Here is a 17,272-nt window from a genome sequence, read left to right as displayed (position 1 = left end):
GATGGACTGAATATTAAATATTACTTGTGCTTAAATATCTGATAGTCACATTATATATCTGTTTCAGTGTCTTTATATGTTGATTTGGGAGAGTCTTCAAAACAAAGAAACTGATTCAATAAAAATCTTGGTATGAGGGTTAAATACTTGAATGATTCTTGTGTTCATCTAATGCCTACGAAAATTTGCACATCTAAATCCATATTTTTTATGACATTAATTATGTAAAAAAAAAATTGAAAATTATAATCTGGTAAAATAACAGTGATCCTGCCACAGTTAAAGGACGCAACTCTACACAGTACCAGAGACCATGGTGAGGCCCCCTGAGGCTCCAGTACATTGGATGTAGTGATAACTTTTAGAAATATGGTAACTTAATTCTTAACTTCAAAACAGTCCATGTCTGTTTGAAAATACAAGGGTTATAATGAGGACAATGGTCCATTTTGGTTCAAATGAGAATGACAAATGATTAAATAGCTCGAAAGTGGGATAAGTGCACATGAGATAGATAAGAAACATGGTTCTGAAACCTTTCTGCCTAACAAGATTCGAAATCTGACATTTTTTTAATCGATCATGGAAAATCATGTAATATTTTGCTATTTTACACTTCAAACCATGGGTGACAAATGGCTCATGGAAGCTGGGGTATTTCACCTGGTTGTGCTGAGTTGCACCTGAATGGGTGACTTTTCAGGACCATATGTCTTATTTATGGTTTGTGCACTTATACCTGTTTTGAAACATCAAATCATTCACCATTCTCATTTGAACCCAAACAGACTATACTGTTGGCAACAGTTTATTTCTGGCAGCTGTAGGGGACACAACTCTGCAAGGAGGATGTATCACCGTGGATTATTGGACGAAGCCTATCCCTCATTTTTATGGTTTCTCTTGAACCATGACAAAAGTGCTCACCCCTTCTGAGGACTGGTCGCTGACGCCACATTCTCTACATGCTCTCCAGCTGAGTAGACACGATTTTCCTTTGGGGGAGTCCGTGACCAACGTGAAGTCGAACACCCGAGGAGTGGGGCTCGGGGAGCGCGGGATAGGGGACGACTGTAATTCAATAGATTCTGAAAAATTAGATGAAGGTGAAGATACAATATGGTGCTGGCAGCCAGGACACAAGCAGAAGAACAGCAGGTTGGAAGCAGGGAATAGCAGCGAGCCTGGGGGATGGTGTCATCCTGTTCACTGACTTAGACCATGTTTGTGGGTTTTAGCAGGTTGGGTTCCACTGTACACTGTTGGGGAAGATGTATGAAACTAGGGAGTTTATGGTACTGATTAGGGCTGGGATGGGCAACCTGGATACTCGGAATGGGTGGATAATGAGTCGGTACCAGGGGCATCTCAGTATCTGGATCCGTTAAAATCATGTGACAAATTGATAAAACATTGAAATATGTTATTCTTTATTTATTGAAAGGTTGTATTGTCGTTGGATATTTAGACATAATGTACAGTCACTTCTTTTGAATATAATACATAGCTAAAATATTGAAAAACTACAAAATTTAGCCTCATGGCTGAAGAATATGGTGTCATCTCTCACAAGTTTGATGAAAGGCATTAGCATAATGGGTGTCCAGGTAGGGTAGGGTAATAGGGGTGGGGTATGCGGGTAGAAAATTGGGACCGGTCCCATCCCTAGCACTGATGATATATCTAATGTTCTAAGGGTTTTGAGATTATCTTTGAAGGTCGATGAATGCAATGGTTTTACATTTAGATCTTTTGACACAGATTCAGTTTTCCAACATGGTGCTTTAAAGTTGGTATAGCCAACTTCCTGCATCTTTGTAGGCCTAATGTTTGCCCTTTTTCAGTCTCAATATCCATGAACCAAATTATTATGTACTGTACAGATTTGATACAGACTATAATGGTCAAGTTTGGGACCTCATCTACAGTCACATATGGTACTTTTCCACCCAGCACTCTTTTTAATGCTGTTGCTGAAAAGTCCAAATTTTCCACAGGTTCTGAAAGTGTTATCTCAAGGGGCAACATGTTAATTTAAATTTAGTTACTTACATCCATTAAATACTATATTTTCAGAGAGTAAATGATAATCTAGTTTGTATGATGCAAGTCATGATTCATTTTGTGGCGCCTGTGCTACACTGATACAGGCCCTTGTCAGATCAGTTACTTCCATATGCAATGTGATATATACCCTGTTAGTGTTTTAGAGGTTGATAAACTTCTAAAAATATACAGTTTGGAGTCCCCTCATTTTTATATAAATGACATAATTTGTATAATTATCTTTCTCCACTAAATTTCAGATCTGGACCTGTCAGATTCAGAGTTCTGATTTCCTGATTTTGAGTTGACTGACAGAGATACAAAAGTTCTGTTTGAGATGGGGCTGAGATGAAATAATCTGGCTAAGCAATATGGCTTTTGCAAGTCAGGTGACTAAGAAATATACGTTTTGTCTGTCAGGTGACTGAGAAATATATGTTTTAACTGTCAGGTGACTGAGAAATGTATGTTTTGTCTGTCATGTGACTAGGTGATATGGGCTTTGTCTGTCTGGTGACTAAGTGCTATAAGTTTTGTCTGTCAGCTGACTGAGCGATATGGGCTTTGTCTGTCCAGAGACTAAGTGATATGACTTTTGTCTGCCTGATGACCAAGTGATATAGGTTTTGTCTGTCAGCTGACTGAGCGATATGGGCTTTGTCTGTCCAGAGACTAAGTGATATGACTTTTGTCTGCCTGATGACCAAGTGATATAGGTTTTGTCTGTCAGGTGACTGAGCGATATGGCCTCTCTTCATAACCATGTTGTCTGTCCGGTGACTTATTGCTATAGGTTTTGTCTGCCAGGTGACTAAGTGATTTGGGTTTTGTCTGTCCTGTGACTAAGTGATATGGGTTTTGTCTGCTAGAAGACTGACTTATATGTGTTTCATCCATCAGGTGACTATGTGGTATGGGTTTTGTCTTTCTGCTAAGGTGTTCATCCATCAAGTGACTGACCAAATGCATGTCAAATAAGGGTTCTGCCTGTCAGTTTGATGAACAGATGCTGATGAAATAAGGGTTTTGTCTATCAAGGAGCAGGGATATATAATCCATGTTAGCAGTTGTGAAATAACAAACTACCATTGCATGAACTGCTTTTTGTAATCTTTTACAAACCCAATGTATAATGCAGATCTAAATCTAGCTCTTCATAACCATGTTGATATCTAATTATTGTGAGGACTGGTTCCTACAAAAATAATTTCTGCAATGACAAAACGTTATCATGCTAAAGTGATCATTTATTACTATTTATTCTGCATTTCTGAGCCTCATATTAGGTTTTCTTTAAACATTCTTATAGTACATTCTTATAGTACATTCTTAACATTCTTCATCATCCCGCTTCTGACATGACTAGATGAAAGTGCATTTTTCAAGTGTATAATTCAAATATACAGAGCATGCTGATTGTCAAGGGGCTTCCAGTACACAGGCATATTATACAGTGCAAAAATTCAAAATATGTGTTTTCAGTGTTTTCAGCAGTATTTGTGCAAGAATGGAATTAACAATTTTAATTGGGTGTTAGCTTTCACAGCATTGTGTATTTGAGCATACATATCAAAAGCATATATTGCACCAAATGTTACAAATTGAACACCAAACTCAACTTCAGCAAGAAAAATCCACACAAAGGTTACACCTTATGCACACATTAAAACTTGGCATAAAGTCACACTTTAGCATACAATAACCAAAAATGATACACTCCTAGCATATTCCAGCATAACATTACATTCCCAACATACATGTACAGCATGTACCATTGTGTGTAACAAAAGCTGCGGTAGTAGCGTGATACATGTACCATAGCGTGACATATGTACCACTTGGGGCATAATAATGCTTGATGTAAAGCAAAAGCATTAAGCTGAAGCAAGCCATACCGGCATATCGAGGATGATAGCATATGGAGAATGATTTGGATGATATATCATAACACATTTTTCACACATAAAGACAATAAGATACTAGTATATAATAACACTTTACACTTATATATAATACTTTATGCATGATATGTTTTTGACAAAAATATTTTCTTGTGTGTCTACTAATTACACCAGTTTTGCCATGACATTCACTAAAAGAGATCAAGAATTATAATGTTTCTGTAATCTTTGCATCAGATTATGACATGGTAACAAGTATGGACAAATATATCACAGAAGTTTTGAAACAATTAGCTTTTCATGATGAACTACAAAGAGACGTAAGAAAAAAGACACTTTACATACTCAATGTTGGTGCCATGGTAGAATTTTGTGAACATCATTGGATATCATTTCTGTGATCATATCAAAAGTCCCATTTTAAAAGCCAAGAGGCTTCAGAGGTCGAAAAAGTTTCAGATGAAATGTAAAAAAACCCATACAGTTAAACAAGGAAACTGAGATAAAAATTCCAAATCTGTACAGACTGGAAATCATATTTTATGCTCCTTACCACATACTTCTTCCAGATCGAATCTTCATAATAATCAGGGCAAAAATCACTGAGAAAATACAGCCAACTGTCTTTTCAATATGGTTCCCATGATGGCCATGTTATCAATAAGATCAAAATTCTGTGAGCTGTGTCCAGCACCTGAGTTCACCACCACAACTGAAAGCATTTGGTGTTGGTGTTGGTGTTGGTGTTGTAAGCCTACTGGATTCAAAGGGGATGTTCATGTTTTACTTTTGATGGAAGGACACCCCCAAAATGCTCACTTGAACCTTCTCAGTTACAATGGTGAAAAGCCTGTTGATTCTGAAACCTGTACGAATCCCAGCTATCCCTGACACGTACCTGCAATGTTGTTCCCCACAGGGGCAGAGGACGAGGTCAAAGTTCGCCTGTCCTCTGTCCCTGAGGGGTCTGTTTTCCCAACAGGACTGTTGGGTGCATGTCCGTTCCTTGCTGATTGTTGCTGATTGGCTGGGGAGCAGTCATTGTTGTTATTATTACTGGGTAGTCGGATGGTCTGTCTCTTCCTCTTCAGGAATTGGGCAAAGCTTTTTTTCCATGGAGAATTTTTTACACCAATCTTTTTCTTGGTGTCGTTGCTTGGCAAGTTTTTTGAATTCCTACCTAGAGAATTCTGAAATGAAATGGGAAAAGATTTTGTCTGATAAGGTGCATGCAACTCATGCCTTATTAGACTGTGCGTTTTGAATTGCAATATACCCACATGCAAGGAATATTGACGTGGTTCAGGGGAAGAATCATATTCAGTTAAAGAGGCAGACAGACAGCCATAAGTATGGCACTTTTAGTCAACAAGCATTGTTACTTCATATTTGAAATGAATCCATAAATCTATGGAACTATGAGCCCTTTGAGGACCTGACAGACTTAGACAGGGATAGACTCAAACATGTGCAAGAAAAAATGAATTTAACAGAAACAGATTCTGCATTCACATTTTTACTGCACAAACCACACTAAAATCTGCTTTCTGACTGAAACTTAGAGACAGTTGGTGTGAACTTATAATCCAAAGAGAGTGTCAAATCAAGTTTGTCAAATAATAAGACATAATGTGATTGGTTTAAAAAAGATGTTTCTAAAAATTAGATGCAAAATCAAAACGCCAAAATTTCAAACTTCATCATCAGTCGCAAATGATAATGAAAACTGCAGTCTTTTGACAAACATATCACTTTCATGCACAAAATTATCCTCAATGTTTTAAGGAACAATGAAAATTGATCTCATCGCAGTATTTAGAAAGATGAATATAGCCTGCTACACTCTCTAAAGACCTTTTAAGCTCTTCCATGAATGATTGTAAAACATGTGACAAATTAAAAGGAATGACAACTTAATGAATATGATTGACATGTAATGACATGATATCTTGACATGTAATGATGAATCGTGACACATAATCATGTGATATCCTGACATGAAATGATACGGAATCTTAAAATGTGACACATGATCAGACCCTGACCCTCATTTCAGTGATGACAGGAGAAAAAACATGGCCGTCAACATCATTTGGGAATATCTACACTGATGCATTCTGGGTATACAACAATCATACAAACAAGAGTTTTGTCAATAGTTAGTTACCTGATAACATATGCTGTACAACTACGCCTTTGGCTGTTGCGATGCAAATAAAAGAAAAACGTGGATATCTAAACACGTCTATTAGGTTGTACATGCTTCACTATTGACTTAACAACATCGTATATCAATCTCTAAAACAAAACTAGTACTATACAAAACTTATATCACTGCGCAGCGCTTTAGGGTTACAAATTACAGAAATATATATGTAAATTTAGTGACAAAACGGCAGTGCAAACAAACAAATTAACATTTTACCAAACTCTTTGGACAGGGTTATTAATAAGCAAAATTATATTTGATATTTCATTAATTGTATTTGTGGTAAAATATATTAAAAGGATGGTCATTTAATGGAATATTATATTATTAACTAGTTGTCATCTCACCCTTATCAGTTTAAAATCCATTTGGCTTAGGAATGGTGAAATACATAATATGATATGAAATAATTAGATCATGAATTACATGTGCAAAGTTCAGATGAAAACATGTACATCAACAATACAAATCATCCATTTGCACCCCAGAAATCAACATTCATTAGTCAAGACTCCAATCCCAGTGTCAAAAAGCAGAGAAGAGATAACAGTCTGTAAGAGAAAGATTCTTGCTTTTGAACAGGAATAGCTGAGACTGTAAGAAAACTACGAGGATGTTAGCAACTGGACGTATATAACTACTGCTGCAAGAAACAACAGGTTTTTTAGTGCAAGGAGATAAAGCTTAATTTGCCTGACTTATAAACCAGCATGTTTTAGCAAAATAATTGTTGTCAAATATGATCAGTTGTAGAGATTGATGGATTCATCAGACAGGTAGATAATGTTAATAGGACATTTGATTATTTTTACCAACACCAACAACACTTATTTTCAGCCACTTATTCATTACATTTTCATTGCATTTTTCGCCTTTTATTGTCTAATGGAATGTGTTTCAAGGGATGATCAAGCCTGATTATATTCTGCCATTGATGTTTTATAACCAATTTGATATCATAAAAATATTTTCAGCATAATTTGGATATTTATAAAAAACATAGTAAAACATACAAAATTTTCCAATATTAACAAATGTTGTATTTAAATCAATTGTTTGTGTATCAATCAAACGTTTAATTCATTTTGCTTTGGAATCATGCACAATGTCACAAAGAGATCACTGTTCATGAAAATTTACTGTTATGAATGTGTAATGAGATGTGTTATTGTAGTTTCAAAAACACACATAAAATGTTCTTCCACCAGAAATGATCACTGACACCATTTGACAACATTACTGACAAAACCTAAATTAGATAATTACAATTACACACTTGAACTTATTTTTCGATATAGTTCCTAATAATTATTTACTGTTCTTAGTACCTGAAAGGATGGAAAAGTGTGGGATAGCTTGACTTATGCAATGCAATACTAATCAACAAATTCTCCAAAACAAAACATAAATTACCTCTACACACAAATATCTAATGGAAGTTTTTTACTAGGCTAAGACATACAATTAATGGCTTGACTGTAATGTTGGCTTTAAAAGACATGACATTTATAGAAAGCTCAAAACATACATTGATTCAATAATTGAATTCCTGCATCCACTCTCTAACTGGACAAACTTAATAAAATGATACTTTGGTACATTCAGAAAACTAAGATCAACTAAAAATACTTTGTAGCTAAACTGATTAACTGATTTAAACTTTGTTTTCTGTATAATCCATTGCTTATAATGTCACTTTTTTTTAAGATACAAGCATTTATGTAGAAATGTTAAATCATTTCAATATCTGTCGCAAAAGTTGACGATAGACGAGAGTGAAGGGATAAGCATGGACATCAGACGTGATGACATATCACACACTCTGCGAGAAATAGACACATTTATATAACATACACAGTTACAGAAGTTTCTGAACAAGTAAGACATTAGAAAGCAGGTTCAGACTATTTCTGATAAGGACAAGCAATCTGACAACAGATGTGTTTTATCTATTGGTTTACAACTTTTTTGTGACAATTCCTAGTGGAGAGATGATTTTTTTTAACACAAATCATATTCTGAATGTTTGCATAAAAGTGATCCCAAAGCAATATTGTATGTGTGATGATATCCATTCTTGTATGTTCTTTTTAACTGGGGCCTTTGACCTTGTCGTTTGAATTACCATAACCACAAGCAAACATTGGTGAACATGCAAGTTTTATGGAATCAAAGAGTGTTGCATTTCAGGTTTTCTGTTCCACTATAAACCTTATTCACCTTTAAAAACCATTTTATATGTATGAATTGGAAACTGTTTCGTGGATAACAGCATCTCTTTAAAAAAATGCTTCAAATGCAAGAATTTGCTCTTTACATCTTTATAGAATATGTGAAAGCATCATTTGTTTATATTTATCAGGTTAAGTGAAATCTTATAGCTTTGAAGGAAATCTGATTTTTTCATGCCAAAATAAGCAATTTTCATGGGATAGGTAAAGATTAAAAGAATAACATAACAACTCAAAACCTTCCCTGCCTTTGAAGGCTATGTAGCTCGTCCTTAATGCATTCACAAAGCCAGTCGACCATATAATGCTGTATCATATAGACACTGTCTTGCACTGATATTTTGGCAGTGTCAAACACAAATAATTTGTAAAATGATAAAATATATGTGTTTATAGCATTTTGATGCTTCATACTCTTATGCTAACCTATTCAACTACAGCAGACATGCAAGTATTTCCACTCAGTTGCTTATGTGATCATCATTTAAGAGCAAGTGCGTTCATGCTCAGTGATGAAAATGGTTTTATAATCTTGAACCTTATATCATAGAAACAGAGATTAAAATGGTTTTATAACCTTGAACCTTATATCATAGAAACAGAGACAAAAATGGTTTTATAACCTTGAACCTTATATCATAGAAACAGAGACGAAAATGGTTTTATAACCTTGAACCTTATATCATAGAAACAGAGATGATAATGGTCTTTTAACTTTGAACTTTATAATATATAACCTGATCAGTTGCTTTGACCAATGGCTGTTAGTCATAGAACTTACAAAAACTATTAACCTGCATGTAAATATTACAGAAAAGTTTCAATAATGTTGACATATATGTTTATACTTTTTAAACCTACACTGTACATTAAAGAACTTTCCTTTTTAAGTGTCTGGTCAGTGCTACAGGTAGTGCTGGAGTTGGAAACTCTTTATGTGAACACCTGGTTTCATCACTGATTTTCACTGGTAAGAACTTATAATTTTCACTGCAATTTTAATCCATTACACCAAATGGAATTCTTATCTGGATAGTCAAGATCGGCTATACCTTAGCACTGACATCAAGTATTTATGTTTTCTTTAATAACCCCAACAACTACAGGCGCAATTCACTGTTAAGTGTCTTGAGCAAAATCTATACTTGTGAGCTCAATAATAGACTAATAGATAAACAAGGTTCCAGAAACAAAGGCAGACTTCTGATCTGGTTATTCAACCCCAGATCATATATTCATGATAAATTCTATTGTCAAAAGAAAAATGCTTTATGAAAATATTATAATAGCTTCATATCGCCTTCATTGATTTCTGAAAGGCATTGATTATATGAAAAGAAATAAACTTTGGTTCTGCCTCAAAGGGAACAGGTTGTGGGGAAAATGCTGTCAGCATGCAAAGCAAGTTACATATCCATACAAGTTTGCATAAAATGCTCTTCTCCAGACATTACCTATTTATTTAACTGCCTAAATGGAGTGCACCCAGGATGGATCTTAAGCCCTTGTTATTCTCATTATTCTTTGTGAACAATCAAACTCTTGTGGTAGACATGGTATGCAATTATTCCTGAATTTGTATGAACCATTCCTACTTTTATTTGCAGATGATGTCATCGTTGTATCCGAATCAATTATCGGCCTTCAAAACTAATTAAATATTCTTGAAATTATTTTCAGACAATTGGGGGTTACTGGTAATTGTTAATCTTGACTTCCAATTTGAATAACAGCTCTAGATGTGTGATGTATGGAGAATATACATTCATATTTTATATCATATTAGGAAAAAAGGTGCGCTCTACTTATACCAAATTCAGATGCAATATCTTGCCACTATGTCATAAGGAGGGTAGGTGGCAATCATTGGAACCACATTTACATTTCTGTCCCATTCGTAACACTGCTGTAGAGGACAAGTATCATTTCACACTTATATGACACTTGTACAATGAATCTCAATATCTTTTCTTCCAGAACACTTTTGGAAATTCTAATCAAACGTGTACAGTATTAAATTTACCATGCATATATGAAAAGAAATATTTATTTAGAAACACTCTAGACTTGCTTTTATTAACTATGTATAGTTATATCTTGTGGCCTCATTACATATAAACTCCTTTTGACTTTGACTATGTTTTCTTTACAATGTAAATTTCCCTTAATAATAAGCTGTTAAGCTATGTTTATTGACAGAAGTCATAATTTATAATTTTTATGTTATAAATCATATGAGTAATCAATCCAGTGAATACAGATGTTTATGTTTACTGATAAAAATCAGCTACCTTCAGACCCCAATCATCTGACATCCTAAAAACAAGTCTGAGCACAATTTGCTTGACCAAAGTTTTCATGTTTAGATGACCATTATGCACTGTTTGATAGGATAGACAAATTAGCTTTATATCAAAATAAGAAAGCACAGGTTTTAATGTGACATTTCATCCAAATCAGCATCTACAAATGAAATGCCATGCAAAATTATCAGCTGTTTTCATTCAACAGTCCCACATCTGCAAAAACTACTAATTAATTAGTTGATTAAATTTTGGCAAATGAAAGGTTAGAGTTCCATACTTCATGATAATAGCCTGCAATAAATATCTTAAATAGACAAAGTTAAGTTGCATGCTGATTCAGGTTTGATCATTTAAATGTCATTTGTAGTGTTTCTATTTAAAAAAATTATGAAAGTAAAAAAGTAAATTGAAAAAATATATATTATAATCAGCATTGTGTGAAAATCTGTTTTTAACGAAGTTCACAAAAATATTGGTAAAGTTTATTCTGAAGTCCTCTAAAAGCTACATAACACTTTAACACTTTTGAACAAGAGGAGATAACAAGGATAACTCTGAGCATGCAGACCACTACAGAAACACTACAATTTCACTAGAACTTCACTAAATTTGAGGGACTAATCAAGCAAATGTAAACGTTTTTTGAAATGTCAACCAGATGAAATGAACATGCTCATTTGATGTTAATAGTGTTGTCATGTGTGCAATATGTCAATAAGAAACAAAATCTGGAAATTCTTCTGTTATAATGTATATAGTTGGTCTTCATTTCATAAATGAATATATTTCACAAAAGTATGGGTAATGATGTTTTTTTGTAGTACATTAACATTGATAATGCTGCCTGAAAATGTATTTGGGTTGTTTACCCAAATGGCACTAAATATACAGATATTTAAAAAAAAATGGAAATATCAGTGTTAGGGGAAAATTAAATGAGACTTTAGTTGTGTTCATGTACACAAAATGTTAGATTCATGAACACTGTATTCAAAGTGGATAAATTTCAAGTGCAAAAGGACTATTGCCAAAAGATACAAAAATCATAAAAAGTACCTTCTATTTCTGCAGAATAGATAAGGTAATGGACTATTTGACATTTTCACCATAAATGGCCTAGAAACTTTTGAGAATGATTAAATATGTCACTGCAGAAAGGAATCATGTATCCAGTTAGCAGTTTTAATAATTTAGTGGCTTCAAAGTGGATGTTTCACATTTGAATTTCAAAGATGATCATTATGAAACATTACTCTTCAACTACACAAAACTTGCTATTGTGATACTGAAATTCAGTTGTGATACCAAACTTCAACAGTCACAAGTAGATATATAATGAATACAATTAATATTGGTACCAAAATGGCTTGTACAGAAGCCATGTTGTAAACTGCATGAAAAATGTTTCAGTGGTATTTAAAGATAATCATAAATTTCAATTTCAAAGTGTTGTTTGTGACGAGATGACAAAAAATGCCTACAATGTTGGAGAGTTAACAGAATGACAGACATAGCATGGTATTGAGTTCATGTAAACCACTGTTTCCAAAGCCATATTTCTTACTGCTTTGTTTGCAATGTGTTGGGTTTACAAATGTCCCAAAGGAATAATTACAGGAATTTACTGTAACGACTCATAGATAATTCTTGTCGTAATCTAGTGCATGTTTCCAAATGTATGACACTGTGTAATGTGCATGTGTAAAACATCAAATGAGTACGAACATTCCATCGCTACACCATCACCATGTGACCGGAGTACCATCAAGCAACATGGGTGTCAACCACACAAAGACATGCTCATTCTCATGTCTCACACATACCTGTATTTGGTTTGGCTGTTTTGTGATTGCATTAGCGTGACCTTTTTGGTTCGCTACGCCTCGGGATGATTTGGAACCCTTTCCAGATACTTCTGACTCTTGGTCATCTGAAAAATAATATCTTGAGACATGAAGTTCATCAGCAAATATATGTGTAAAGGAACTGAATTCAGCAGCATTGTCAATGTTATACAGTGTCAAGTTTAGTTTCTATAAGGATGGTAATAAAGTAAAGAATATGATAATTCTGGATAATTTGGAGTAACTCCCAGACTCCCAGTGCATCATGAAAGAAAATAACATTTTTTTAAACTGTTATGAAAGCTTAGTTGTGTTCACATATCAATTATGGCAACATTGAGATTTTAATTTTATTCTTCAATGTTTCCAACTCTAGACAAAACAAGATGTGGAAGATCGTCAGATGTGCCAAAATGCTGATTTTAGATTCTCCAAGGGTAAAGTTCATTATGACAGTCCATTGATACATGTACATGGCATCCTCAAAGCACTGATATATCTCAAAGAGTACAGAACACTCCCTGTCGAGTTTCAAATATTTGCCCATATTTATTCATCCTTGACTCAAACTTAGTTTCACATGATTTTGGAACCATGTTTTTCACTCACACTGACATCCACTCTATGTATGATCAAAACAGATGTAAAAAATGTCTTGTAACCATTATCAAACAGATATGTTTCCTATTACTATGTTCCCTTTTCATACTTATTTGGAAACACTGATTCCTGTCTGCTTTCAACAAACCTTTGGACTGAGTTATGAGACACAACTGTGAAGGTATTCTGATTGTTTGTTAGTGCTCATCCAATAATATTAGGGTCTGTTACTTATTTGAATCATTGTATTGTCTTTTTGACTGTAAACCTAAAATTGCATGTGTAAAAATAACTGATTTGTTGTCATGCATTTAGTTCTGTAAAAACCAATTTCTAGGATAACAATTGTTTCTGTTTGGAAAATCCTATCCACAAGCCATCCATAATAACTTTACAATCTCTCTGTAATGCAACTTCAATCATTACAGCCTGAGTGAGCTTACCTCAGAAAAAGTATGACATGCAAAAACCTATGATAGAGCGACACTATTTCATATAAAATGTTTGAGACAAAATTTGATCATTGCCAGATGCAGTGAGGTACTCACCCATATCCATTGGGTGGATCTTGGATTTACCAGAGCCCAGGAGTTTCTCATTGGTATCATCATGGTGTTCTGTGTCACTCCCAGAACTGAGTAATGGATCTGTGATAACTGGCTCTAACCTGTTGTCACACAAACAGAATGGGCCCATTCAGAAAACAAAATCATCACCAAACCACCATCCTCAACTAGATTTGCATAACGTTTCATGACAATGATTTGGTAGCCTGTCTTCCATATATAGCCCACTGAAGTTTTGGGGGTTTTTTAAGACATTTTGGTCATTTATTACTGAGGACAGTAAGGTCGTGATCAGAGGAGGTCACAACAAAATGTTCAGGGAGGTTCAAATGGACAGTTAATAATAAAACATTGCTTGCTTTTCCTTTTTTCTTTTCGTAGAGGGTTCATGAGAGAGTGATTATGGTTTTATGCCACTTTTAGCAATATTCCAGCAATATCATGGCTGGGGACACCAGAAATGGACTTCACATATTGTAGCCATGGGGAATCAAACCTGGGTCTTTTGTGTGATGAGCAAACACTTTAACCCCTAGGCTACTCCATCACCTCTTGAGGGTTTATGAAAAAGATATATCAGGCTATTGTGGGGGGCATCCCCCAAATCATGACAAGCCATTTACGTAGGAACACAGATTTATGTACATTAATTCAACAATGACTGGTCCCTTAGTAAACATGGCTACCATCATATTGAACCTCAAAATATTAACCTGGTTAGGAAATCATATACCAATTTCAGTGGAATCTATCAAATAGTTCTGTAATACATAACATTTACAAATACCAACATTGATGATAATTATAACACTCCTACCAAATCCATGAATTAATCTTTGGCCAGTTGGGCTAACATGGAAGCACACACAGCAGTGAACCCAGGCCAATTGTTTGGCATGTTATCTTGATAGTCTTACAATATGAAGCATTGTCTGCTAAAGCTGTCTCTTGTAGATATGGAAGATCTTAATCAAGTGTAAAAATAATGCATTTCAGATTCTGCTTTTGCTCCTGTTAATTTTTACAATAATGTTTTCAAATTAAAAGAGACTTACATTTTCGAGTTTTGCAGGGGTATCCCCTTCCCTCCGTCGGCTGTATTCCGTATTCCTTTGGTGGATATCATTTCAATCTTGGACTTTGAATTTTTTAATTTTGGAGGTTTCTTTTTGCCTAAATTAAGTTTATAAGCAAAACATGGCACGGTAGGTGTATTCACAGAAGATGGGGACACAGAGGAGAGAGAGACCTTTTCAACTTTGTCTGGAGTCTGCTCTGAGGTATAGTATTCAAAATCATCACTATGAAAGCTTTCAATACGAGCAATGGGCGTCTTAAACACCATCCAAGAAGGAGTAGTGGGTGTCTTGAGCTTTTGAGAGCGAATTGAGCTGCGTGCTGAGCCACCTGGTCTCTTGGAAAGACGATTAGCACAGGAGGCAGATTCACAAGTATCAAGCACTTCAATTTCGTCAGGATTGCGATTAATACAACTATTACTGTCCATGTGTCGGGATGAGCAGGGGCTGTCATGTCTGGAATTGCCACTGGAGATGGGCCGAGAACAAAGAGCAGCCAATGCTGCATTGTCTGTAAAAGGATTGCTTTTTCCTGAGATCAACTCTACTGTACTATCAACCCGATCATCACATTCCTCCATCTCAAGAAGCTTCATGTCTGTCAGCTCCTGCTCCAAATCTCTCTCACCCACCCCACTCTCCAGACTCGAAGGACAACCCCCAAAATCAAACTTGCTGTCATCGTTCGTCGACATCGTGTCACACTCCCCTAATTGCATAGCATTGGCACCCTCAGTGCATGGGCGTTCATAAGCATTTTCAACGGTCAATGGATTTGGAGGTCCCTTATCTTGAAAGACGTGTAGCTGATTTGAGTTGGATCCAGTTCTATCTTTTGGCCTTACTATATCATTAAGAGCACAGGCTGAAGCACTGGGCTCAGAGCTGGATGCCTCTATCGGAGGCAACCGAAGGTTCTTACACAGGTTCAACTCCGCTCCTGGAACTTCCAATCTGCTGAGAACCTGGGTACTGGAATTCTCAGAACTCTTTAACAAGTCTATAGATGAGCAAGGGTTGGAACTGTCCGAGAAATGCACTTCTACACTTGTCACAGGTCCGTTGGTTCCTGCAGTCGCTGCAGCCCCCTTAATTTTCACAGGGGTTGCAGCTGTATAGCAATCACGAAGGACAAGCTTGGCTGGCCGTGGAATGGCCGATGGTTTAGGAGTTTCCAGCAGAACTGGAGTAACTTCCACTGTGGTATCTGGTACATCCAGAGAATTTGATTTTTGCAAAGGTCCTTTTCCTTTTCCTGCAGGTCCACAAGATCGGGCCCGCTTTTTAGACAAACGCAATGAGCCCCCTCTATGTAAGCTATGTGTCCTACCTGGAGGCACTGAGTTTGTTGTTGTGGTGGTTGTTTGAGTCTTATATGCAGAATTTGGAGACAATAAATTCCCACTACCAGTATTATCCGATTCAACTTTGGCTCCCTCATTGATTTCCACTTTGGGTTGGGCCCCTGGAACTGTCAATGTTTCACCATGCTTTTCTGATTCCTGAAATGAAAATTAGTCTTTAAAGCAATCTGAAACATTGCAGAATGACATTTTTACCCAAAGAACATCTAAACATGTTTCTGTGGTAACTTACCTTTTCTGGAGTATAAGACTAGTACATGTAAAGGCCATATTTTCAGTCTTCAGTGTACAGGATACCTATTTATTAAACACATCCCTGTAATTTTGGTCCAGGTTTTAACCTTGTTTTTAAGTTAGCATAGTGATAGGAGCATGGCATATGGGGCAACAATCACGTACATGAAATGCTGTCATTAGCATCCCATTGTAGCATTTACCTGAATCCCTTCATGAATCCAGATACTTATTCGTTTCTACAAAATTCTTGGTTTCCATATGAATTTTAAAAAACATTGATAATTTCTAAAAGAAACAAAATAAGATCTCAATTTAATCAAACCTAAAACATGATTTTGCTAAATGATTCTGAATGATCTTAAAATTTTGATAAGTTCAACAAACTTCTATTCTGAATCAATAGTAATGATTTGTGAAAAGTATCACATTGTTTACATGATCAGTTTTCAAAAATGATGTTTCAATGTTTAATCAAACTTTGATTGCTGAGTCCAGCATAAATACATTTCTCAAATGAAGGCCACTGATTGCCCCTCTGGTTGATTATTTACCCTTCCTTAAATAAATATGCACTATGGCAGGAAATATCATCTTCATTACGTTCTACACTGTGTAAGATTAAAAGTGTGCAAAAATCAGACATTTAATATGCTAACTAACACAGCTACATTTAAACAACACAAGAATTACTAAATGAAATGAACATATCTACATTTTTTCTTATGTTACACAATTCATGCAAAATGTTTAGCATCCATGCCATTGTCTAAAGAAAAACTTACAACTGTATACCGTTTCATTACACAAGATAAATGATCAATGTAATCCTTACCAACAAAATAGATTAAAGTCAGTAATGATAATAAATGGCAAATAAATTTTAAACTAA

The 17,272-nt window shown here is 35.3% G+C and overlaps 1 protein-coding gene across 1 annotated transcript in view; it reads right to left on the bottom strand.

The window, feature by feature from the left end:
- Positions 1 to 17,272, bottom strand: part of LOC137290346 (serine/threonine-protein kinase par-1-like) — a 237,792-nt gene that overhangs the window by 10,473 nt on the left and 210,047 nt on the right. The window contains exons 12-16 of the mRNA XM_067821197.1: positions 14,759 to 16,284; positions 13,686 to 13,804; positions 12,517 to 12,623; positions 4,846 to 5,137; positions 928 to 1,088 (exon numbers count right to left, since the gene is read on the bottom strand). Coding sequence (XP_067677298.1) covers positions 928 to 1,088; positions 4,846 to 5,137; positions 12,517 to 12,623; positions 13,686 to 13,804; positions 14,759 to 16,284 — 2,205 coding nt within the window. The remainder of the gene's footprint in view (positions 1 to 927; positions 1,089 to 4,845; positions 5,138 to 12,516; positions 12,624 to 13,685; positions 13,805 to 14,758; positions 16,285 to 17,272) is intronic.

This window comes from Haliotis asinina, chromosome 7 (assembly GCF_037392515.1).
Source record: "Haliotis asinina isolate JCU_RB_2024 chromosome 7, JCU_Hal_asi_v2, whole genome shotgun sequence".
Taxonomy (NCBI): Eukaryota; Metazoa; Mollusca; class Gastropoda; order Lepetellida; family Haliotidae; genus Haliotis; species Haliotis asinina.
This window is presented reverse-complemented; position numbering and strand designations above follow the sequence as displayed.